This window comes from Condylura cristata, unplaced genomic scaffold (genome assembly GCF_000260355.1).
Source record: "Condylura cristata isolate star-nosed mole 26May11 unplaced genomic scaffold, ConCri1.0 scaffold00030, whole genome shotgun sequence".
Taxonomy (NCBI): domain Eukaryota; kingdom Metazoa; phylum Chordata; class Mammalia; order Eulipotyphla; family Talpidae; genus Condylura; species Condylura cristata.
The window spans coordinates 24,230,105-24,257,902 of NW_004567131.1; the positions used below are offsets into that span (position 1 = coordinate 24,230,105).

Here is a 27,798-nt window from a genome sequence, read left to right on the forward strand (position 1 = left end):
CCTGAAATCACAGGCAATTAAGTGGCAACGCAGTATCAGTGCAACTGCAGGGCCAAGACTATGGTGGCCCAAGTTTTGGGGTTGAGTTGAAGTTGGTACGTCATGGTGATATCAACCATAAGGCAATCTATTCCTGAGTTGATGTCCTACATCTGTGCACCATTTGGGTCCAGAAAAATGACAATGATGCCATCAGTAGCTCTGCCAGTTATGCCACGCTTCAAGGAAGGCTGGTCTCTGCCCATTTGAGCACTTCTTATTTTCAGTATTCCTGAAAATAGGAAAAACTCAGCAGAAATGGAAAAGGGAGTCAGAGATGAAGATCTTGATTGGGTTGGAACTGAGTATTAATCATGAATTGACTGAGAAATTATTGGAATGGCTATTATCTTTCCTGGCTAAGGTGAAGCTTTTTCCTCCACTAAACAAAAATGAGTGCTTCGGTTCTAAAGTCAATTACAGTGAAATGAAATTACTTTTAACATACAAGTCTTCAACTATATAATTAATCTTCATACAGCATCATGATGCAGTAGCTGGATATTGTTGTTGTTGCATACATCACTTTGAATTAATATGTGGTGATGCAACAAAACCAGAGAGACACAACGTACTGTGTCCTGATAACATGTCCCAGTTAATCAGTCAATGAACTGAGAATGAATATATACACAAAACTAATGATATTTCCTGCTGTCCTAAATATTTAGATATAAACGTAAAATCTGCCAGAGATCAAAATGATGATTATGGTGCCAGTGTTTTGATTTACAACAAATCAATTTAAAGTAAAACTGAGATACTCTTGTAAGTGGTCATTGAAGTATAAGATGAATCCCATAGGGACAAATACAAAATAAATCTGAAGATGAAAATGAAGCTCACACAAATAAGTAAGAAAAGACATTCTGTTCTGTTTCAGAAGTAATAAAAAATCCACTTGGGAGGAAAATAAATTACTTGTTTCACCCTTATCTATATTTTGTCTTTATAATTCCTGTGCGATGTGGTTAGGATGGTAGCAGTAAGCACATTTTCCAGAGCACAGAGTAATTATCGTTACAGATGAACACAACAGTACATTTTATACCAGAAGAAGAGATCACCATCTGGTGAAGTTTCTGTTGTGTGAATTCTCCATGTGCCACCAGGGACAGCAGTGTACATGGAGTGTCACACACGCGCTATGCAGTTTGAAATGCAGCACAAATGTAGGCTATCCATGAAATCATCAGTGAGTTTAACACTTGACCTATCCTAGGACTTAGATCAACATGGAATCCATCATGTGTTGACTGATGCTTGATTGTGAGAGACTCTTGTAAAGGAACTTCCAACATGGGACAAAGAAGAGAATGGGGTGGGGGCGTTGTGGCAGGAAACAAGAGAAGAACATATGGATTTTTAATGTTAACATGTCAGGGCAAATAAGCATCGCTTTTACCTTTTCATAATATCATAAAGGTCACTTTCTTCATTTTTAAAAGGAGGAAGAGGAAAATGGATCTGAGAATTAAAGTGCTGGTGCTGTCTTGTCTAGAAAAAGGTAGAGGTTAAAGCATATAAAATAATTTTGCAAATATATAGACCCGTTAAATACTGTCCTGTGCAATGAGTAGAGAAATACTTTCACAGCCCTAGGGAAGAAGATGATATGGATCCAACCAAATCAGGTACCAAGGGATTTTGTAAGGTTATAACTTGATATGAGAAAAGAAACAGTCTTGTATTGGCTTTCCTTTTAAGAGACTATTCTATTTTTAGATCAATTATTTTACATTTCTTATTAAAAGTATATGAGGGCATTTTGTATTAATGTGTAAAGAAAATGCAAGACCTTCATTTTCCTTAAAAGATAATTAGTTGTATTTTTATAAATAGAATTTATATACATCACCACACTATACCTGTTCCTGAGAATATGGAATTTCTTTTCCCAGAGTTTGTTAATTCGTTCTGATTCCTTCCTAAACCTGTAATACATTTACAAATAGTTAGATAATGTGGTACTACAAATGATGATGATGAATAATTACTAACATACCTTTCTGCCTTCTTTTTCTCATTATCTAACTTAGCTTTTAATGTTTCTACTTGCTTCTTCAAAGCACTGTGTTCTTCAGCCTTTAATAGAAAATATATCACAAAGTTAATTACATGAACAATGTGCTCCATGTCTTCATAAATCTGAAAAGCTATTTACAGTAATAGCATGCAAGTTTTAGCTACTATCAATAATAAGGGAAATAAGTTTAGTTGCAAATTCTCGTGAATTGGAAGAAGTTAAATCTCATGATGCCATTTCCCAATTCATTAAAGGGACCCAAATCAAGACAATGCTACAAAGCCACTACAATTTATCTTCATCATCCCTCCCCCTTCCGGGTATCTCTTTTCATAAATAATTTTCCTTTTCTATTGTGGCTGCTTCCATTCTTCACCAGAGTGGGAGTGGCCCCCAGTTATTCTATTCCCCCCTTTAAAAAAAAGATTTATTTATGCATACAGAACTGGGGTACAGGCCAGAGGTGCAGGGGTGGTGAGAGGATTCACCAGAGATAGAGTGGGGAGCAGAACAGGCAGACTGACGAAGTATACTGCTGAGGGGAGCAGCAGGTGGGTCAGGAGAGGGCTGCCTTGCCATGTGGGTCACCTCTGGGGCGGGGATAGAACTCGTGTTGAGGTGGCTTTAGCTTCTTTGTGCTGTTCTTTAACCTGCTGCGCCACCAGGGAGGGCCCCTATTTCCTTTCATTAAAACTTTTCAGGAAAAGATCTGACCAACTTAGTCACTCTAAAGCTTTGTGCCATTTCTCAGCACTATTTATATTTTATAAGGGAACAAAGTTTAGCAAAGCTGTGGAATTATAGCAAAGTCATGAATGAAAGAAATGTGTTTGGCTACCACAGAGATACATCCGGGAATCATACTCTCTGAGCAATCAGGTCATCTGACTCTTTGTAAAACTGATTCTCAATACAACTGTCAAAACCATCACTGTTTCCTAAGAATAAGCAGCATCAATAGAAAAAATAGTTAGGTTAATAATAAGGATTATATCGGTAATATTTTACCTGAGCTACTGATGTATATATACTCCTTTCTTCTTGCATGGGAGCAGGACTTACATAGCTTTCCTGGCAAGAACATAAAACAAACATTATCATTTCAAATCAATTACAAAGCTGTGTGAGTTTTGCAGCTCACACAAAGGTAACTGTGACTTAAAATATGCCAACCATTGTCTCATGGGGGTCTTCACGGCCTCCTCTATTTGTTTATTTTTATGCATACAGAACCAGGCCAGAGGCGCACAGGTGGTGAGAGGATTCACCAGATACAGAGCAGGGAGCACAACAGACAAAGTGACAAAGTACACTGCTGAGGGGAGCTGTGGGGGAAGACAGGAGAGGTCTGCTGCGCCATGTGGGTCACCCTGCGATTGAACTCGGGCCCGAAACGGGTGAGGCCCCCTTTAACCCGTTCAGCACCATGGAGGGCCCGGCCTCGTCTATTTATTAAACTAGCACTTGCACACTGCATTTGCAATTAGATAGTTCATTAAATTAAATCGGATAGATTTATTAAAAGCATTTTTAAAAAATTCATTACTCTGCTGTTACATATGGTCAGATTTTACCATTATACAGTGGACAGTTATTTATCCAATGAGGTCACAAGCTTAAAATGTTATAATTTATTTATTTTTATTTTAAATGACAACTAGATGAATTTTACTACTATGCTGCTCTCAAGGCAAGGAGAGCAGTGGCAATGAAAAATATCCTTAATATATAAATCTGCTCATTAACTATTCCTATATTCCCATTCAACAGACAGGAAAAGTGCTCCTTATTACCACTTTTATCTTTGCTAGTGGGGGGTTATGACTTGAAAGGCCCTAGATCTGTTGCCCATCTTGCTGGTATGGACTTTGCTCAGGGGTACCTGAAGCCTGATGTGGAATAGGAATTAGAGAGTCTTGAAGAGTAAAAAAAAAATTGGAAGGGAGGGCTGGGGATAGAGACTGGAAAGTTCTATTAGAAATTGCAGGATTGAACTGAATTCAGAGTGTGACTAGGCAAAGTGTGAATTGGGGTGTCCAGCAGTGCACAAGGAGACCCAGACACTGACCAAGTTCTGGGGAAGAAGACAAAAAGAAAATAAGTAGGGTGTAACTTCCGTGTGGATCACCTGAGATATTCTTCAGGCTGCCTCAAAGCCCAGAATGTGGGTCTGAACCAATTTTACTGACATCTGGAGGGGCAGAATGAATCTGAGTAGTAACAGCTGCCACATAAAACACAGATGCGTTGAGGCAGCCTAAGAAACATGCAATGAATTTACCAAGACAAATAAAAAACATGGGGGTCACCAAAATGACATGAATCATGTACTTTTTGGGGTCCTTCCATTGACAGGTTTTCAAACACTCATTTGGACCAACACTCTGTCCCAGCACAAGGACACAGAGTGGACTCACTGCAGAGTGAGTTAAGAGTGGACCAAGGAAATCAGTGGGGTTAAGAGTCCCAGGCTTTGGAGCACCCCAGCATCTCAACAGGAGATAAATGAACGCGAATTAAAAAAATTAATCCACAGAAAGTTGGGAAAACAAACTGGTAAAGCAAGGTAGTTTCAATGTACAAAGACATTGTGTGTATTTCACTATATCCAAAGTCACTTTTGTAACACAGTTTATTTAAAGAAGACTATGTTTAAACTCACATACAATAAAAGTCAGTTCCAGTTTTCAAGGCTCCCTTTCCCTGACTCATATAATGATCAACTCTGCCATACTAGAGATAAGAATGTGCTAAAGCATATCTTCTGTAAAGCAAATACTTATTCAATCTCTCCAAAAGACAATATTTTTAAATTGATGAAGATAGCTTCTAATTAAAAAAAATAAAAAGCATGTAGAATGGAGTGTTTGTGTTCCAGTTTGAGTTGAACTTTCAACTTTATTATAGCACCTTTATATTGAATTCGGACTCTGTCTGCATTAAACTGTCATTTTGTTTTGTCAGCTGCTGACATTCCATTTTCTCTGGAATATGTGTGCTGATCTTTATGTGGCTACTTCATTGACAAATGCAAACATTAGACTGCTAAACAATAGATAGAAGGGAAATAAATGGTAATATTAACATAAAGTAGATAATGTCCTCAATAGGGACTGGAAATTAAATAATTATAACGATAATAAAAATTAATATTAGAAATAATCTATTATAGCTATTTCTCTTTGTACATATATCTATAACAAAAAATGTACAATTAAGAAGTAAGGTTCATTTAGACAAAAGTTATGATTCTTAAATGTTTCCCATTTTAAAACATAAAATGTTAAAAATATTTAATAAATATAATCTTCTAAATTAAGAATCAACAACGAAAATTTGTTATGACAGAAGATTAACCATATTCCTTATAGTATGCTTTTTCTTTCTCCTGTCATTGATTCATTACAATTTTTCTATTTGTGTGTGTGTGTGTGTGTGTGTGTATATATATACACATATAAATATATATGTATTATTTCATTGAAGAAAGTCAGGTATATAATTGATAATAGTAAGAGAAAAAAATATAAACAAACAGGACACATTAAAAGGCTTTTGCACAGCAAAATAAGCTATAACTTAAACAAAGGAACAAAAGCATTGGTGAAGAAGATCCTCAATCTATTTTCAATATTTTAAACAGCCTAAAAAAAGGATAACTTTATTTCCAAATAAAGTTGCATAGGCTAACAAAATTTAATAAGGCGTTGGATTTGACGGACATTAAAATAGATCAGTGAGATATCACTGAGGGTTATTGAGGAGGGTTGATCAGATATGCAGGTTAGGAGCAAGCTGTAATAGATGAATAAAAAAAGAGGCACAAAAATATTTTTGTGATGAAAAAGCAAAGACTACATAAAGGAAAAGAAAGGAGTATTAAATGTAGAAAATATAACCAGCTTCTATGAAAATACATTCATGAAGAAAGAAAATTTGTCATATGTTATAACTTATATAAATTTATTCCTGGATTTAAGGAGAATGTTGGACCTGAAGTTGTTATAGGGCAACCCAGTGTGAACTGGGCTGCCTATCTGTGGGTCCTCACCCACGGGCTCAAAATTTAATTGTACTGCAGGCACACAAAAAAAGGCCAATAATGGGTTTACTTACAAAAAGGGAAAGAAAAAGGAACAACCAGGGAAAGAGAGAGAGACACAAGGTAACTAGAGCACCCTACCAGCTCGGCAAACTTGGAACTCTACTGATAGCCACCAGCCAGGTGGTCTGGAGAAAGAGTGTGTGTAGTGTGTATTTATATATATATATATATATATATAAATGTGTGTATATATATAAAGAGAGTGTGTAGTGTGTATTATATTATACACACATCCCCCAAAGTCCCAAAATGCCTGCTTAGCTGCCCCTGGGTCCTCACAGTTCTTTCCTTGGTATTGCTGGGAGTTGTAATTTCCAATCACTGGATGGAGTCCAGAAAGCTGGAGTAGGGGGTGGAATCCACAGAACTCTGTAGAGTTCCCTTCCGACATCCTTTCCCCACAGTAATGATGCCTGAGGTTATCAAGACTGGAGAAACTGACAAGATGGCAGAGCTGGCAGAGCAGGGGCGACCAAGACCAACACCAGCATTGGAAGCAATGTTGCCCCTTCAGGCTAGACACTAGTCTTGCAAGTTGATTTTGAAGCAGTTCCACAGTAATGTGTCCTGTGATAGCATTTATAGTGCCAGGAAGTGGAACCAGTATATGAAGGAAGGGCAGATGTGATGACTAACAGGATGCCAAATACTCAGTTTCATGCGGTAGGACCCATATCTGCTCAGTCTTAGAACTCTGGCCAAATGAGTTGGTGTTTGAACTGTCCTCAATTCCTAGTGGGAACTGAAGAGAAAGTCACAGGGAACACCCAGGAAATGGAAGAAGACAACACCGCGCACTGGGTAAGATGGCTGCCCTGTGGCTGCCTGAAGTCGAGTGACGCTTCTTTTAGCAACAAGGTGATATGCCATGTGGTTGGGAGCGAGTGACTGCCCCCCCCATCAAGTAGGGTTAGGAATGAATAACATAAAGTGATACAAATCTCAAACTTATCTTTTCCAAAGTACCACAGCAATCTCTTAGATTCTTAAGTTAAATTATATTGAAATATTATAAACTCTACAAATAAAACCTAATCAGTGCCCCCAATAAAATAAACAAGATAAAAAATTGACATATGGTGTAAAAAACATATAAATTTATATAAACAACAAAAATATGACAAAAATAGAAGCCTTCATTTTTTAACAAATAACATTTTCCATTTGTGCAACAAATATTGAATATTATTTCACTAAAATATTTTTAATTCCAAATTATTACAAATTAGAAATTATTTATCTGATTTATCTAATAAATGAGCTCTAACTTATGTACTCTAACTAGCCTATTTATCCAATTAATCCAAGTATTTAATGCTCATCATATATTCAGAATAGTATTACTAATATCATTTATATATAATTATATAATATAATAATAATTAGTTAATGTAGAAAGTAAAAAGCTACCTTTCCATTGGATTCTAAATGTGATATTACTCAGATTCTTAATTTTGTTTTCTGAGAACAGAATCTACAGATGGATAAATTTTTAGTGTTAAATTAAAATTTCCACCTCAAAATAAAACTATTGTGCGTGATATCAATTACATCAATAGCTTAAAGTTATTCATCTAAAGAATAAAGAAGCAATATGATAGGAATTCTTTTGTGTCAACATAATCTACCAAAATACAGTAAACATCCTTTGACAACCTCTAAAGATCAGGCACGTGTCCAGGATTGTCCTAACTATATTATTCTACCACCCCGTCACTAGTCAAGGAAGCAAAATGCTAGTTTTCCACATAGCTCTTCAGCTCTATTAACTGCTTGCTTTACCAAATCAAGCTAAGGTAAAAGAGTGAAATAATTAAACAATGAACACATTATAATACTGTCTTCTTCAGTGGAGTTTGTTTTAAAGTCTATACATCTTTTGATCAAATAAAGGGCGGTATAGAAGAGCAAAGGTAAATTCTGAAAGGAAAGCTATTTCCTTTGTCCACTTAGCCTATCATACTACACATCCATAATAAAAATATTACAACCTATCACAATAATTTTAAAAGAAATCATTATTTTGCAGGGTGAATATGACCATAGTTACAAATTACAAAAATATTTTACCTAGCAAACAACTCCTGAATAGAGTTTTTATTGAATTATCGTATGCTGTACAAACTGCTTTGTATTGAACGGACTTTAAGAATGGAAGCAGGGCTGACTGGGCCCGTGTTCCCTTTCCCACACAGAAGGGCCCAGTGCTTTCTGCAAACTGAGCACCTACCATATGTTCCATCAACACAGACCAGGTCACCCTGTGAAACTCAAAAGTCTTCCAGGGAGGCATTTTCTGGGTGCAACCTTAATGAACTAATTACCCTGGGAAGCAAAAAAAAAAAAACCTTAGGAATCTAATTTAACCTTGTTCTGTGAAAGCTCAGTATGAAATGTCTTACAGATATCAAAAAATAAACTTTACATAGAAAGACTGTACAAATACAAATTTTATGTTGTGAAATCTTTCATAAGTGAAAATCAGACGCCAAGTTCATATCGCGTTTTCCGGGCTGGCTAAACATGGGTTTATCGCTGTGTACTTCGCTGTGTGAAGCATGTGTGCCGTTCCCACAGAATGACACAGATTTCAAAAAATAAGTATGATTAATTAGATAAGTGAAATGACTGATGCAAAAAGTTCCTGCTGCAAGCTCTCCGTGTGGTTACTTCCACGTGGTTAATATTATAAAATCTTTTAAAGACAATTTTTGAGACATACGATTACTTCAATATGTTATTTAAAAGAGAGAACAGGAAGATTATAACCCCCCCCACACACACACAGAGTTAATCTGCAGTAAAGAATATACCAGAATATATCCCATGGGGAAGTGATATAATGGATCCTTATAAATAATAGGACTGTTACCAATACAACAGCAGTAACAGTGACCTAGAAAAAGTCAAGCCAATTCATATAAAGATGCAAGCACCCACTTTGCATATGTCTTCCCCAGTTCAATTTTTTCTCGTTACACATTAACTTCAGAGTCTCCAGAGCTGACAAAATTCACTGTTAAGCTTCGGAGACATCTAGATAGCAAGCATAACAGGAGACATCTAGATAGCAAGCATAACAGTCGGAGGGAGACTGTAACACTTAGACATGACACTCTCTGAGATGTTGTCCACCTTGTCCTCCCCTTCATGTGCATTTTCCATAGGTGAAATGCACAGTGTTTCTGTCCCTTATGACAGTGGCTTAGGACATTCTATTTTATCTATAAAATGGGATTTCTACCCTGCAGTTCTAGGATTTAGTGCAGAACTGGGTTTGCTGTAAAGACTGGGGCATTCCCTTTATTCCTGCCATCACAGGACCGGAGGTTGTTTTTCCATGCCAATTACTGATTCTGCTCTGTAGTCCCCCAGACCATCACCTCAGGGCCTCAGATCACTGGCCCTGGGGCACTACCTGATTTCATGGCTGTTGATGGAGTGTCTGGAACAGGACTCTGTCTGGGCCACAGGTTCCCAGATGACAGGCTTAGACTAGAGCCAGCATGACCAGGCTCAACAGGCAGCAACACACCCTTAGGTCGGGGGGTGGGGGTGTTTTGCTTTTTATGGGATAAAAAAATAAAATCTCATTCTCCTTGGAGACAATTGTGTCCAGTTATCTATGCTTCCTAACCTTCTGCAAAGTAGACTGCTTCTAAAGGAGATTGCTTTTTCTCAATTCCTGGGATTTCTTCCCAGGTAGAGTACTTCCCTTCATATAATCCCTGTCTTCTGTCCACTTGCTCTTTATGCCTTGCTGGGCATGATCACTGAGTTACTTTCCTGGTGAGTTGGCATGAGAAACCTAGACCTTGCCTTGCCCTCATTTGGAGCAAGGATGACTCAGGGAGCATGATTCTGCTCTCTTCTGCCCTACCTAAGTGTTAGAGACAGATTTCTGTTCTCTGTGGGAGAAGGGAGGAGAACGTGGGACATGTAGAAATGATCCAAAAGATAAATCAAAATGTGCGTGTGGAAAAACTCTTTCTATGAGTGCTGCACATTAGCTGCATGGGTCACCAATTGACTTCCAAGCTATTGAAAAGTCAACTGGGAGAAAGATCTTTGACTAGTTACACAATTCACAGTACCCAGAGGATAGATCAATACAACTCAAACAAATACAACTATTCCCATACAATAAAGCAGAAGAAAGTTCCCTGAAAGGTGGATCAGAAAGAGGCACATGGCTTGTCAGCCTGGACATGGCCTAAGCCATGTCCACTCAGTCAGCCAACACTGAAGAGGCCATCACAGAGCTGCTCCTTAGCCATGCTCTTTATGGAACCCATGGTATTGCTGTTGGGCCAGTAAAAACAACCATGATTATTTGTGGGGAGGTGGATGAGCAGAGCGATGCAGGCTTATAATCCATGCATCTGTTTCTTTGATGATGGGGTTTAACACAACTATTGATACAGAATTCTACATGAGCAAACAGACTGTATCTGCAGGGAATTTGCTAAAGCATTTGATACATATTGGCAGTAATGCACTAGTGATTATATACCCTAGAAAGTACTTGGAATGTGACTTCTCTACCTTGGGAATTAATAGAGACCCAGTATGGTGGATGACTAAATAAAACACCAAGATGGGAATAATGGTGGCTTCTTCTTAGGGAAGCTCAGGGATCTGATAAGGACACTTTGGTGCAAAGAAGAGTAGCCAGGGTCCCCCCCACCTCCCACCAAGTGCACATGCAGGGAGTGGGGGAATCAGGTGTGAGAAAGCCAACCTGGATCCTGGTGTGAGGAGCGTGTAGCTGTCCAATATGCTGGGGGAGGGGGGTGGGGGGGAGGTAAAGATGTCAACAAGTGTGATCATTTAAACAGTTCTTACCACAGGTCGCTGCTCTTGCCTTAGTAACCGCTTCTTTGGAGTCCTAGCTCTTTTGCTCTTAATGAACACAGGAGTGGTGGTGGCAGAAGTGGCGATGACAGGTGTGGTGACGGCAGAAACGGTGATGGCGGGTGGGGTGATGGCAGAAGACGCAATGGCAGGAGTGGTGATGGCAGGAGTGGTGATGGAAGAGGGTGGTCTTGAAATGATGTCACTCTTGGACATCAGCTTGGTTGCTGAGAGCATTGGGGACCAACCAGCCTCTTCCCCCTTGGATAGTTTCTGAGGCTGGCACACAGAAAGAACCAATTTCGTTATTATCATTTACTTCAGATTCCAGTCTCTTCTTTTTCTTCCGTGCTCTAAGTTGGAATCACAGCGTTGAGATTTCTAGTCCTAGCTCCCTTACTCCTAACTCCACAATCGCCCCAGGCATGGACACTTAACATCTGCATATGGGAATGATATGGGATCCCTTTCCTCACACCAGACCTGTTTCTTCATCTATCCATAATTAGACACTTGTCCCTCCTTTCTGTTCCAACCATCAGTTTGTTGCTCTCCAGTAACCCTTTTTGTCCAACTTTTAAGCATGCTCTTCATCAAACTCAAGTGTTGGAAGTAAAAAGTCTTGGAATGGTATGTATAGATTCATCAACTCAGAAGCCAAACTAAGGCAAAGAAAATAAAAACCTAAATACAAACCTTAAGGATTATGCTGTCAAGTACTTTTCTTGTTTCTAAATCCTCTTTCTGTTTACCAACCTGTGAAATCAAAGGCCCATATCTTTTGTTATCACTTGCAAATGTAAAGAGAAATCTCTATAAATTTTCCTTAAGCAATAAAGGGAAGCATTTTTAACTATTTGACTGCCAAATCTCTTATGGAAATATGACATAATGTTAAATATGAGTTAGAAGAGAAGATAAGTTTATATCCAGAAAAGAGCACTTTAAAATAATGAAACAGATAAAAGTATAATTATTTAATCATTAGTATTTATATATTGTATATATTATCTTTATACTCTAATTTTTATACAAAATGGAATACTATTCAGCAATCAAAAAGTTAAACTCATGCTATTCACAGCAATATGGATGGAGCTAAAACAGATTATGCTCAGAAATAAGTCAGAAGGAAAAAAGAAAAATATCAGATGGTTTCACTTATAGGAATATAGGGGAACCAAATAAGGGATCAGGGGAAAATAATAACAATAAAACCCCCAAATTAACAGTCTATAATTCAGAGACATTCTGCAGGGAGTGGGAGGGAGAGAGATCAAAATGAGGGGGTGAGGGGGGAAGAGCATAAAGGACAATGGTGATGGTGCATGGGTGAATTGGTAGTGAGAATTCTATGGGCACTAGACCTGAGAAGAGAAAGCAATATTATAAAAATATATATATAAATAAATTATATTAAAAACACATGAAAAGACTTTCTTTGTACTATAACTTTCTTTCGGATGTATTTTTGCTAGTGAAACTTGTTACATTTTTTTGTCAACTAATTTTTTTTTCTTAAAGATGGTCAAAATGGATAAAAGCTAAGAAGCACCAGCAAGCGTGAGAAAATAGGGAACCCTGTGCACTGTTAGTGAGAATCTAAGTAGGTGCAACCATTATAGAAAACAGTATGGAAGTTCCTCAAAAAATGAAAAGGAGAATTATAATATGGTCCAGCAATTTCACTTCTGGGGATATATTCAAAGGAAATGAAAACACTAACGCAAAATATCTGCACCTCAATATCACAGCAACATGATGCTTAGTAGCCAAGAAAATGAACAATCTAATCATCCATTAGTGGATAAATGGATAAAGAAAGTGTGAGATATGGGGGTACACACACACACACACCCAGAATACTATTTGGCCATACAAAGAGTAAAGTCTTGCCATTTGGGATAAGATGGATGAGATTTGAGGACACCATGCTAGTGAAATAAGACACAGAAAGACAAATACCATATTTCTCACTTACATGTAGAAGCTAAATAACAGCAAAATAACAGGAAAAAAGCTCACAGATACTGAGAACAAGTTGCTGATTCCCAGAAAGGGAGGTGGGGAGGTGGGTCAAAATGAGGTCCAAACTCTCAGTAATAACTAAGTCCTGGGAATACAATGTACAGCATGATAATATAATTAACCATGCTATACTACATACTTATAAGTTGCTAGTAGAGGTAGATCTTAAAAATTCTCATCATAAGAAAAATTGTAACTATATGTGTCTGGATAGAATTAAATTTATTGTGGTAATTTTTTTTGCAATACATACATATATAAAATATACTGTCTACCTAAAACTAATGCAACATTATACTCAAAACAGATAAATAAAGATCAATAAGCAAAGGAAATCACAGCAAGATACAAAATTATTTTGCATACGTATCCAAAAATTTTAGATTAGATTACATCTAAAGGTATACTCCCTCCACAATTCATTGCTCAGGTGAACAATGAATATAGGTAATTGATTGACAGTGCCTTTTTATCACCAGTTCTTTTCTTTTTTAAACTAGCCCCTCAAGAGGCCAGAAAAGAAATTACACAGGAAAACAATAATAGACAAGCATAAAACAAAAACCCTTCCATGAAAAAGTTTTAAAAATTTTACAAAATGATTCTTGTCAGTTCCACTGAACCCCATGCTCCACCTAGGTACAATCACAAATTTCTGTTTCAGGAAAAATGTAAGAAACAAAAGAGGCACAAATAATCACAAAGCCACCTTCTTTCTGTTATTCTGGATGGAATAACAGAACACCTTGTTCAAGAGAAGGGCCCCGAATAGTGACCTCTGGGCTCAAAGATAACCCCTGCAAACCTTGGCCACAGGAAGTACCTTAAACACACACGACTGAAAACGTGAGCCTGAACATGACTTTTAAGCATACTGAATACTCATGCTGTTGTGGGATCTGTGATGCAAGATCTTGCTGCTTAGCAACAACAAACTTTCAGACAAAATAAAATGTGATTGGTTCCCCCATGGGTAATGCAATAGCACTGGTTAACTTAGTTCAAATAAAAAAGGGAAGCATTCAAAACCCGTAGGCGTGTCTGTTTGGTGTGTGGACCCCAACTGTGGAGTAGTTTAATTTCTTCTCCAGTGTTGAGAACAAACCGACAAGATAACATTTGCTTCTCGCTCTCTAAAATCACTGTCCACATTCATGACCACATGCATGCTTATTGTCTATTTTCAAAAACAACCCCTGGACTTTGGAGGAATGGCAGAAGAGGGTGGGAATGGAAGAAGTTGACAAGTATGCTCAAAAAGTGGAAACAATATTTATGTACCAGGTATTTTTAAAAGTAAAGTGTTCCAAGTAACATATTTGCTAACACATGGTCTCTGTGACTAGCTGACCATAATTGTTCTCTTAGCCGGCATTCCCCAGTTGGTTTCATAGAAGGCTTCATTGTTGTCCAGGAGCATTGTTTTGCATTAATTTCTATGACAAGGAACCCAAAACACATGGTGCTGAGAGTAACAAAACAGAGTTAGGGGAACAGTCATGACTTGGCACCAAGTGTGACAAGCTGTAAAAAAGAGAATGTTTCAATATCTGAAGTGGTGTGGATTTCTTATGAACAACCTTTTCTCTTCTAAACAGTATCATATTCTTTTCAAGCACATTTAGAACGCAAGTCAAGCTGTGTTTTATTTTTGATTATAATAAACACAGTCAGTTTACTGTAACAAAGACATACTAGTGGTGATCATTTGAAAGCCAAAGTACAACACCATAAGCTGGCCGGGGGGTAAAATGGGGGGGCAGTCAACTGATAAAATAAAAGACCAGCCGTCTGGAAAGTTCTCTTAAAAGAACATAAAAAGGCAGTGTTTTCTTATGAGACTAACACAGAATGCCAAAATATCTAGCTGGGTCCTTTTTTGTTGTTGTTGTCACATGCCAATTTGTAACTAAAAATAGCAAATTCTTAGAAATATTGGGCTTTCATATTTGTTTTTTAACTTCCACAAAGAAATTCAAAAGTGTTGTACGTGATTTAAAATGATGGTACTATTTCTTACAGAAGTCCTCTCTATATTCGAAGTATATTTGGTATAGTACTACTCAAATTATTTTCTTAAAATTATAATTTTAAAACATTTATAATCGTACATGTACTTAGCTTAGTGATAAAAGTGAAACAGTTCACAGTGAATAGTTATCGTAGTTTGTAAGACTTTCATATTAAAGTTTTGAATTCTAATTTATTAGGAGATAATGTAAATCACCTTACCAAATCTAGAGTTGATGACTTTTCAAGTTCGAGCTCATATGTTAATCTGTCTCTGGCACCAATTAACTGAAAGAGAACAGTACATTTTGATGATAGATAAGAAGACCTGAACTTCCTCCTCAAAAGTATTTAGTGAAACGTATTTGATTTTAAATATGATAAAAATGGATTTCATGATGATAAAAGAAAAATTAAATGTCTATAGATTATCACATAATAAGAATATGTTGTTATAATTATATAAGCAAGCAAAATATGTGTAGAAAATACCTATGTATTTACAACCTTCCTCACTCTACCCCACTCTAAAATGTGACATAGATTTATTATAATAAAGCAAACCCAAGTCTATGAAAAAGGTCACTTTGCTTTACTCTTACGTAATCCATTTCTCTTGTTTTAGGTTTTTGTGCTATATTAATGTGCATAACAAGCCAGATTCAACTGCAAAGAGCCACTGAAGGCATATACTACAGGGCCATTATACTTACATAGTATACGCATTAGTATTTTAAATGACTATTTGTCAGTTGTGTGTGTTATATACATGGATACAATTTATTTATTTACATTATATATATATATTTATATTACATCATTCTTCAATTTGTACATTTTTTCATCTTGTTTGTAAACCCCATGGATTTCCCACCACCAATTCACCCACATACAGGAATAAAACTTAACCCTTGGTTTTGATACCTGTTGAATTTAACTCATATGGTCATTAATTTAATAGACACATGGAACATCTACTAAGTGCCAGGCATTTTGTTTGGTTATGGAAATAAAAAGAATGAAATCAGGTCCTGTCCCTTGTAAAATCAGTATAAGAGAACAATCTGAAAAAAAAAATTACTCTAATACATGAAAAAAGTGCAGGGTTTCAGATATTTAAAGAGCATAAAAATCCACACAATATAACAATCATAATTATAACAAGCTATGCTATAACTATGTTAACTTTATGGAATATAAGAATCTTGAAGGATTTGTAGAAGTTCAACAAGTTGTGGAAGGAAAGAAGAGGGGAAAAAGCAAATAGAACAGCAAAGCATGGATGGACAATACAGGAACTGAGAAAAGACAGGAATGGCAGGAAATGAAAGCAGATTGGAAATATTCAGGAAGATACCATGGGTGGCTTTGCTCAGGAGTAGAAATCAGAGTGATGTAATGAGGAGATGTAACCAAATAGTGTCTCTTACTATCTGTGTAGATAAGCTATTTTTATACTTCAAGTTTTACTTTTCTCATCTGTAAAATTGGTTTAACAAAACCTGCTTCAAAAAGTTATTGTGGAAAGAATTTGAGAATACAAATGTGAAAATGCTCGGTTGTTCCCAGAATGTAAACATCATTCACTGGAAATAATGAATTTTATTCATCAGTGAATAAAAGGATGAAGGAGATGTGGTATCTATATATATAATGGAATAGTACTCAAAATATCTTGCCATTTGCAACAACATGGGTGGACCTTGAGGATATTATGCTAAATGAAATAAGTCAGATAGACAGAAACAAACACCTTATTATTTCACTTAAATGTGGAATCTGAAAAGAAAACAAATAAGCAAGCTAAATTATACTAAACAATGAAACAAAACAGATCTGTTGTTACCAAAAGGGAGGAGAGAGGAATGGTGTGTGTGTGTGTGTGTGTGTGTGTGTGAGAGAGAGAGAGAGAGAGAAAGAGAGAGAGAGAGATGAGTGAAGGGGATCAAGAGGTACAAACTTCCAATCATAAAATAATTAAATCAAGGTGATACCGTGTACAACATGTGAATTATAATCAATAATTTAGTATTGCAAATATGAAAATCATTAAGATGGAAAAGTTACGTCATGACCACTTCACAATGTAGCCAAATACCAAACTGATATACACCTGAAATGAAAATAGCATTGTAATCAATTATACTTCGATTAAGAAACAAAAAACACCCAAAACATTTTTGAGAAGTCCTATTATACTGCAGTCACTGGGAAGCGCTGCCTCTTTTTCATGTTAGACTAGGGCATTAGATCATGGTGGCAGCAATATGGAAACTGGATTTGAAAAGGGAAGAGAGAAAAACAGAAAAAAAAACGAGATAAAAATCAGTAGAAATGATGAGGGCTTCAACTGAGTCAATGGCAAAGCTTTTGCAGAGAAAGGGGATTTGAGATAAAATGTGGAAGGGAAATCTGCAGACTAAGTGACTAACTAGATGTGAGTATGAAGAACAAAGTAGCAATGACTCTAGATTTGTCACTTGGAAAGTGACAAATTAATGACAAAGCCATTAATGTAAAGGGGAGAACACAGCAGTGTCCAGACTGGAAGGGTAATGAGTTTAGCTGTTGACACTGAGTTTGATGAAAGTGCATTTTTTTCAGCAAATATTTTGGAGTGCTGATGAATAAAATATAAAGATAGCTGAGGTATTTTTCCTGACTTCTAATAAGCACATAGCCCCAGGTGTTGGGGACACAGAAAAATCCCCAAATTACCATTAGGAAAAGAAGGTGACTGTGAAAAAGCTTTGATGATGCTGTAACTTTAAAATTGAGGATGGGACAAAAGTGAAATGACAGAGCTATTGTTAAAGGGAAAGTTGAAGCAAGAGGGAAAGGTCTGGAAGTCACATGTGCCAATTATGGGAGAGCCTGAGATCAGCTAGAGGGAAAACAAGGACTAACAAGGATTCTGTAGCAGAGCATCCAAGTGGAAGGAGGGGAGGAGAGGCTACCGCACATGTTGCTTAGGAAGGGTGCGCAGCCAGAAGCATTGTGGCAGGTGGGGTCTGGGACACCGGGCATAGTCCTGTCACATAGACAGCAAAACTTCTAGAAAGAAAAGACAAAATGACCGAGGGCAACATGAATCTCATGGTCACCTTATCAACAGGAAAAACCAGCAAGGGGAGTTAAAAAGGAACTGTATGAATTTGTTTTAAAAGATATTTGAGGGCTCTCCCTTGTGGCAGTGAACTGTCCTTTTAATTATAAAGATTTGTTTATTCATGCAATACAGAACTGGGGTACAGGCCAGAGGTGCAGGGACGGTGAGAGGACTCACCAGAGACAGAGTGGGGAGCAGAACAAGCCGACTGAGGAAGTACACTGCTGAGGGGAGCAGGTGGGTCAGGAGAGGTCTGCCAAGCCACGTGGATCACCTCGAGGCAGGAATCGGGGATCCAACTCGTGCTGCAGCGGCTTCAGAGAGCTTCATAATGCAGTGCTTTAACCTGTTGCGCCACCAGGGTGAGCCGTTAGCCAACCTAACCTCTGGGCCGTGTTTGAATGATTCCTTTGGAGAGACTCTCTTGCGTGTCCTCTGCAACATCCAGTCTCCTGCGCACCACCCCCAACAACTGTTCCCATTTTCTTTTGTATGTTATCCACCCATAACTTCTCTCTGTCTCTTGCATCTCTCTCGCCTTCAACCTAACTAATAAGCACAGCTTTATTGCCAAATCATCCTTCAAACTCATCCTTCCTGATCGCAGGTCACTTTCCTTGGTTTGCTGCAGGCCTTTGTAACTTTCCCGGTTTACCCAAGTGACTGGTCTCCTGGCTCTGGATAGCCTCCTTCCCATTCATCTTCTTTCTGAAATACAAATCTGACCCCGTCCCACCACAAAGCTCCCCAGTGTACTAGAAGCAATGCATAGCCCTGCACCTGAGTAATAATGCTTTGAAATCGCACCTACAACCCTTGTTCTTGAAAACCCTTGTTCTCCTGTACCCTTCAGTTATGGCAAGTCACATCCACTTGCTGACCTTTCCTGACTAATCTTTTTTTTTTTTAAGACTTATTTATTCATGCATACAAGAGGTGGGGTACAGGTGAGAGGTGCAGAGGTCAGAGGATTCACCAGAAACAGAGTGGAGAGCAGAGCAGGCAGATTGACTAAAGCACACTGCTGAAGGGAGCAGTAGTGATACAGGAGAGGTCTGCTGAGCCATGTAGGTCACCTCCCTGGCTGGGGATTGAACTCATGGTACAATGGCTGTGGATAGCTTCACAGTGCTGAGACTTAACCCCATGTGCCACCAGGGAAGCCCCTTTCCTGACTAATCTTAACTTCCCTTTCAGGAGTCATCTCAGTGTTCTTGTTCCAGCCTTCTTAGGTCACTTACAATGCTTCCCTACGTCCTGCTGCTGGCCACCTCTGGGCAGGAATCACTGACTACTGGTCTGTCTTCCTCTCAGAAGGCCAGAAGTAATCCAGCTAGAGCAAGCATATAGAATTTAACTGCTGTAGGTTATTCACATTAAAATATAAAAGCTTCTAAATCCCGTAATTGATAGTTCTTAGTCCAGGTAGATGGCAAGAAGTCATCCTACCCAAATCCAGCCCCATCTTAAACTTGGTTTTTAGTTGCACCAGAGCTTAAAAAAATAAAAGGAATATGTAGCTTACCCAGAGGTGTCTGAGTTGCCCCTTTCCATTCTTCTCTTCCCTGCTCACCCCCCCTTTGCCGTACCCCATACTACCCTTTCTTCCTGCCCACCATAAATTCTCACCACTGTCTCATCAGATTCTTGCTTCACCCTCCAGCCATACCAAATCACAGTTCCCAAACCTCTCTCACTTGATGCTTTCACATCTGTACCTAGCTCTCTCACCTTCTTACTCAGCTGGAAAATCTCCTTCAGTGAAGGAGTGTGATGTAAGTTTGGGACTTTTTGTAAACCTTTTCTGGAAACTTCCAGGTAAAACCAGGCATCTGTCCTCCAGGTGTGTGCTTCTATTAGACTATCTAGATCACACTATCCTATGGGTTTTACCTCCTCCTAGAGCTGATCTCCTCTAGAGGAATGTCAGGAAAATATGTATACACCTATCATTTTTTTTAAAAAAAAAAGATAATTCATTTATGCACACAGGACTGGGGTACAGGCCAGAGGTGCGGAGTGATGAGAGATTCACCAGAGACAGAGTGGGGAGCAGAACGGGCAGAATGACGAAGTACACTGCTGAGGTGGGTCAAGAGAGGTCTGCCGCGCCATGTAGGTCACCTCCTTGAAAGGGGATGGAACTTGCAGTGAAACAGCTGCTGCAAGCTTCATGGTGCTGCACTTTAACCCATGCACCACTAGGGAGGGCACTATACCTAATGCTTTTATATCTCCACCACAGCATAGCATCTGACACTAAAAAGTGTAATAAACATTGTTGGATGAATTAAGTTTGTAAGGATATTAGAAACAAACCAGTAAATATCAGCTTCTCTTTGTTCAACAACGGATCTGCTATCCAGCTGCAAACAGTTTTATGTACATTATCTCATTCTATATACACAGCAGGCCTGTGAGAAATCAGAGAGGCTAAGAAGTGTAGCAGCAGGAATGCAACAGGAACCAAAATCCCAGGTTCCTTCTGCTTAGAACCAGCTATGCCTCACTCAGTGTCAGTGTGCTGGGCAGTGCATGTAAAGGAAAAAAATTTAAAAAATGAGCAGGCTAGAGTTCTAGAGTAGTGCTGTCAATAAAAATATTATCTGAGTTATGCCTACATATAAAATTTTGAATGTTATAATAGTCTGTTAAAATACAAACTAATTTAAAATTAACTTTAATATACATTTTATATATTGGAATATCATTTCAATGTGTAACAATCAATATTTAAAAGGGGTAGTGAGATAGTTCACGATTCTTATATTAAGTTCTTTGTCAGGTTATATTTTATGTTTTTTTCTTATACAACATCTTAAGTTAGGGGCTAAATTCACTGGAAATATTTTATCTGCACTTAGATTTTACTAAATTTACAGATGAAAAGGTAGATTTATATACCTGTTATTAAAAATATGCATAGTTTTCAATAACTTAAACAAGTATCAGCTTTTTAATTTAAATATAAAATAAGTGAAATTAAAAATAATCAAAAATTCAGTATCTTTGTTTCATTAGACACAATTTCAGTGTCCAGTAGTCACTGGGGCTGGTATTCCACTTGGCAGTACAGATCTAGAAAGTGAAGGCAAATTTCAAGTGACGTATTGAAGCTCACACAGGGTATAACCGATTACTCTCAGGTGTGATTCTTTCTAGTATTGACTGATGGGGCCATTGCTTGCTTTAAATTCTTCTTGTGTTACTCACAGAAAATAGTGAGTGTATGCAATTCATCTGCATCAGTGACCATGTAGACTGATCATCTATGGAGACATTTAAATCAACTGTGATGGTCTCTTGAATGTGATTAAGTGAAACTAGGAAGCCGAGATTTCATTTTTAACCTCGAGGTCGGTGCCAAAGAGGTTAAACTTGCCTGCTCGTAGAGCCTCTCTCTCTGTAGGAGCGAGGCATAGTCACCATGGCAAATCAGGTGAAGCACGAGATGAAATCACCTTGTGAAAACCTGTGTTGGATTCAGTGATCAGAGAAAACATCTCCCAACTCTGATCCATCAGGGTAAGCATTTTCTTTAAAACATAGTTCTTGAGGCCCTCCCTGGTGGCGCAGCGGGTTAAAGCACAGCACTGAGAAGCTAAAGCCACTTCCGCATGAGTTCGATCCCCACCTGCCCCGGAGGTGACCACATGGCGTGGCAGACCTCTCCTGACCCGCCCGCTGTTCCCCTCAGCAGTGTACTTCGTTGATCTGCCTGTTCTGCTCCCCGCTCTGTCTCTGGTGAAGCCTCTCACCGCCCCTGAACCTCTGGCCTGTACCCCAGTTCTGTATGCACAAATAAATAAATCTTTAATAATAATAAAAAAACATAGTTCTTGAAAGTAACAACATTACCAAAGATGTAAAAATACCTTGACTTCCAAGATCAGGCTGGAATCTGAACCTAAATGTGGGTGTGTGCGGCAGTGCTGGTGCAACTGAGAAAATGCATTTTTTATTTAATCTCATTTAATGAATGTTCATTTAAAAACCAATCATTCATTCAGCAAGTGGAAAGCGTTCATGTTATATGAATAATTTGGAGATGGGAATCGATTTTTTCATCAGTAAATTTTATGAACTCTATGTTCTCATTCTTTGAATCACTCAAGAGTAATGTTAAGTGTGCGGGGAACTGGGAAGAACCCAGAGACCTGGAGAGTGCAGGCTCTGCCCCTGTGGTGCTCACATCATGGCAAGGAAGACCCACCATCACAGAAAAGCATTTTGAGAGCTAAAAATGGGACCATTTCAAAGAACTAGGACAATATGAAAAGGACTCCTATGTGGAAGGTGGAAACTTCTGGGGTTTGCTACACTGAGTACATGAGAAAATCTTGATCTCTGTGACACCAAAAGAATTCCCTGCTTTAAACAGAAATTTTCGGAGTAACGTAATTTTCTGATCATTTATTTAGCAAAAATGAACATAGACAGACATCTTATCTGCCCATTACTAGCAACATTTCTCACAATCCCATCTTTGGACCCCCTATTTCATACAACGTTTCAATTCCTTACCTTCAAGGTAGACACTCAACTCATCCCAAATAAAAGAACTATCTGTTCATGAGTTCATTTTCAAGACTCCTTATTCTTTACTAGAGACTTGACCCATATCATGGAGAGAGTAAAGCTAGAAATCAGCTCTTCTTTACCGTAAGGCAATGGGGGGACACAGTGTCAATCACCAATTATGCTGCGAATTCAATTTAAAAGAGTCATTTATCAATGTAAAAAGTTACAGTACCTTTTGAATAATCAGATGATCCTTATCTGCCTTCTCTTTCAGAGTTATAACTTCATCTTCTGTACACAAAGAGAAAGAGAGACCAACCATGAAATTACAAGCTTATGCCCCTGTATTCAAGCTGCCTGCTCAGGGCAAGCGGTTACACCGCTGGCAGGCACGGTGGACCCAAGTCCTAGCAGGACTGTGACCTTCACAACTGCCCTTGACATTCACAGCCTTCTTCCTGCTGTTCAGATGGCTGGGCAGATAGGGCGTAAGAACTAAGTTCAAGATACAAGTGTGGCTGAGGGTGGAAAGCTTTTCATCAATACCAGCAATGGATGTTTTTGCTGTTAGTCACAGCCAATACAATGTGCTTTAGCAGGTGGCACGTTATGACTCAGTAAGAGCAACTGAAACCTGCAAAAACATTATTATACCACATCAGAAGAGAAACAAAGCTACACTGGTAGGGTATACTGTTATATTTAAGAGATGTCTTAATATATCTGATTCTATCAGTTTATCCTGTCAATTTTTTTAAAAATTAACTAATCCATTTCATTGCTTGTCATATTGCAGATTAAAGGGAACTGCTATATAATTAGCATAAATACAAAGACAGCAAAAAAACACTGAAAAGCAATTTAACTTTGTAGATTTAATGCAACGTTTACCAATGTGTTTGGCATGTAAAAAAGTATAACGTATATAAATGAAAATGTGTATGAACAATGAAAGGTAACTAATAACATACATAGTAAATAAGTAGCAGTATATTTTCCCAAAGGACTGACTATGTTTCTCTACCAGCATCTCTCAATATGTCAGCTTAAATATTTAAATGCTACAAATTTTAATCAATTAAGCATAGGAAGCAAAGCAGCAAAAAATTCTATTTATATTATTTCTATGTGAAATAGAGCTCTGATTAACACTTCTATCAAAGGCTGATGCTTTATTTTTATTTATTTATTTTTCCAACTAGCGTTAGAATAGTGTGGCTCAGGAATGTAAGCAGAGTATATGCTCAGTCCCAAGCAAGGGTGTCATCCTAAATAAAACTCAAAGATGGTGAGCAAGTTGATGTAAATAAACACATGTGCATTTGGAAATGACAGAAAGTAGCTATGAATTTGATGAAGTATCCCAACATATAGACTTTTCTCCAAAATGACTTTAAAATGTTACCTAAGTCTGAGTTTTCTTTTATATAGAATTGGATTTCTTCTTTGAGTTCTGAAATTGTTTGAAGCAGTAACTCATTTTCTTCTTTGTACTCCAAACTCCTCTTTGCTGGAGTTTGTTTTGGAGGGCTGATCTCTGTGGTGAAAGGAGAGTCCTGAAAGACAGGGAAGTCCATATTTCTAAGCAGGGAGCCGCGGATTTGAATATGCAACACAAGACAATACAGATACAGAAGAGCTATCATATAATTTTCTGAATTCTATTACACACTTATAATATGAATAGTAAAAAGGAAGGAGACTAAATAGAGCTTGCTGGAAGAAAAGCTGCAGTACATTCTGCACAAAGACCACAGCACATGGGGACATTTTATTGACAGGAATAATGCATATCATACTGTTTGTGTGCCCTCATCATTCAGGTCAATTCATTACGGAGGCTGTGGCCGGGGAGGCAGCTGGGCCCCTCCACCCACACTTCCCTCTGTGTGTGTTGAAGTGCTGTCTGCCTGTAACTAGGCACGCTGGGGAGACCGTGGCCGGGCAGCGCCAGGGGGTGGCAAAGTGCATGGCTAAGGAGGGGGGCTTGTTGCCTTTGTGGCATTTCCCAGTGTCAGTGCTGCCAGTGTCATGAGGAGCACATCACCTGTCAAAGTGGTGACGTTTTCAGGCTGGGAGCCGCATGGAGTCCATCAGGCACACGGATATCTACACAGTTGGTTTTCTGCTTGGTGGAGGAGCCACCCAGAGGCAATTCATATTCTGAACATTAACGTGGCTTTGCATGCCTGTCACACGGGGGCTGTGCGGACGTTTAATGCTATTGAAGACTTTGGTTTCAATCTCTATGCAAACAGTGATTACCTTGTAAGAAGGTCTCAGGATAACTTGCAACAAAAGACTTTAAAGTTATAGTTTTAGGAAAGCAAACTCATTTACATTTTTATTATGTGCGTCTTTTGTTTAAATCTTGCCATGTCCATTATGGGAGAGGCTTTTTCTTACGCAATAGAAGCTTATCGGGACAGCTACTCTTCTTTTCTTCTTCTTCTTGTCTGTTTCAAAGCTTTTGAAAACATCTGAATATACTTGCTTATGGCGGTCTACATTTTACTGCCCCATACTGAAAAAAAAATTAAGATGTAGTACAGTGGGAAAGCTGATGCTGGACTTTGTTTCATGATGCTGAACTATTAAACTGATTATGCAACCTCAAAATATTAGTGTATGCTTAAAAGTTACCATATTACTATGTTAGAAGAGATGGAGATTATATATGCCTTGCTTCAAAATTAATATAAAGATACTTTGAACTTTAAGGTACTCATCTGATAAATTACAAACATTCTTTTCAGTAGTGTGACATGATTACAAATACACAAGAATAGTTTCCCCTCAAAATCACAATCATTCCTCCCAATAATGGTTTCCTTTTGGAATTGTACTTTTTTTTTACCTTAAAAGGTATCTGGAAGTAAATTATTAAAATATTTGCCTCTGTGATCATAAGGGTTTTTTTAAAGGTGGCTACTATGTTATATAATACATTCATAAGTTTCTGAACATCAAATTCACTTATTAATAAAATGTCATTTCTGAGTTAATGTCTAAAATAATGCTAAATATTTGCACTAAACCCCAATTCAAATCTTCATAGCTTTGATTCATCCTTCCATTTAAATCATTTGAGGCCAATTCATTTTTAACTAATAAAAACTAACCCAATTACCAATAAAGAACTGTTTTCTTAGCAAAGGAAGAATCCCGGTCACTCATTTCTTAACTCACATTGTTCTATTTGAGGTCATCACAGAATGTATTGACAGACTAAAAGGTTTTCTTTTATTTTTAAAAAGCAGGCAAATAAACAATTTTTACCTTACAAATTTAAGTATGCATTTTCTAAGAGTGGCAGGAGGTGAACATCCACTGGATTACCTAAGCACCCTTATTATAAACTAAATAAGAACTATTCAGTGAGTCACATGAAGGGTAAAATTTATAAGAGGTGGCAGCTAATGCCAAAGTGTTTTCTAAAAACGTATAAACGCAGGAAACAAGGAAAACACATTCAACTCAGGGTTTTTCCTCCTCAAATCTCTGCAGTCCTTTCCCTGTGATATTAACCTTTAGCTCTGTCCCCACCATCTGTCAGCTGCAGGAACTGCAAGTAATTAACTATTCAGACTCCCAGAGCAATGAGGACACTCATTAGCAAAATGAACAAAGGGATAGTTCTGTGCTGTTACGGTCATCTGTTCCACTCTGAGTGGCAGGTTTTGTGGTGGTGTTCCTTCTACCATCTGCCCACACCACGAATTTTGGCTTACTTACACCAGGAGACTTCTTTAAAACGAACTGCATTAATACACCAAGGTTAAGAAGGACAGAGATCATTAAAGGGTGTTTAACTCGCTGTTGCTACTTAAAGCCATATTAGAATGTAAGACCGATTGTAAGGGATCCACCATCAGTCTGGAATTTTCAATTTAGGAAGCAACTTGCCAATGTAGAGATTTTCTATCATCTATTGAAAATTCGGACTTCGGGGGTGGCTTAGCCACTAACTGCTGTTGTGAACATCCACAAAATGTACATTATTTCGTACCCGGGTTTCAGAACCCCAAACTGTCCCTGACAGAATCATGCCGACGTCTGGCGTGCCCTAGTGTGGTCCTCGGCACCGGGGCCTCAGAGTCAAGTGAAAGCTTTTGGAAAGGCAGAAGCTCAGGCCCAGCCCCTGATGACTGTAAGAATCTGAGTCTTAACAAGAGCTGCAGGTGACCCACAAACACAATGAATTCTGACAAGTACTGCTCAGAGCGCTGCATGAGGTCCTCTGCAGTCTCCCTTCCGTCACGTTAGTGTCTCAATTGCAGGCTCCATGGATGGTGTGTGGATGTCTCAATTTGACGCTGGGATGGAAGCGGGCTTCTGATGCATGCCCACGCTGCATGTCAGTCACAGAGAAGAGCAGGTGCTTTCCCAGTGAGTGACAGCCAGGGAAGTCGCACACTGGGGCGGAGCAGCCCTGCAGAGCTAACGCCCTTGAATGACAGCTCTGTTTCAGAGCCGTCAGCAACAGGCAGTTATGCTCATCTGTTGAAGTGAGGGGAGGTGTTTCGATGATGGTCGCACAGCTCAACCACGCTGGAGTAAGAAAGAAAAATGAAAAGTCCTTTCAAAGTAACTCTGACAGCAATCAAAACACATGAGCATACAGGTTAGTGTACAGGCGTGTGCGGACACACACGAACTTTTCGAAATCCTTTAACAGTTCTCAGGGGAATTTATCAATGTCCAGCAGGATTACCTGATAACTTCAGTGGTGTAAAGTTATATAATAATGGTTTCCTATGAAACCAAACCTGAAAAGAAGCTCAGTCTTTGAATCAGTTGCTCTCCAGAAATTTCAGTATTAAGGAAATTCTGACTTGAGGAGGTGGGGCTTCTACACTTGAAGAGTTTCCTTTTCTACTTTCCATGTTGCCAAAAATATAATTTAGATTATCTGTTTGTTAAAATTTCCCTTTTCTGTCACAATCTTGCCAGATTTTTCTCAAAAACATGCATGAGGGTAGATTATGACTACTTACTAATTCTAAAGCTATTTATGTAATTTGACTATCAGTAGGAAGAAACTAGAGTGTCTCCCTATAGTCTATTCAGGTTTTTTTAGCTTAATTTTCTTTCATCATTACTTTG

The 27,798-nt window shown here is 38.3% G+C and overlaps 1 protein-coding gene across 1 annotated transcript in view; it reads right to left on the reverse strand.

The window, feature by feature from the left end:
• Positions 1-192: 192 nt before the first annotated feature.
• LOC101636007 overlaps positions 193-27,798 on the reverse strand; it is a 57,033-nt gene continuing 29,427 nt past the window's right edge. Inside the window, exons 5-7 of the mRNA XM_012731267.1 lie at positions 11,016-11,303; positions 2,045-2,124; positions 193-271 (exon numbers count right to left, since the gene is read on the reverse strand). Coding sequence (XP_012586721.1) covers positions 193-271; positions 2,045-2,124; positions 11,016-11,303 — 447 coding nt within the window. The remainder of the gene's footprint in view (positions 272-2,044; positions 2,125-11,015; positions 11,304-27,798) is intronic.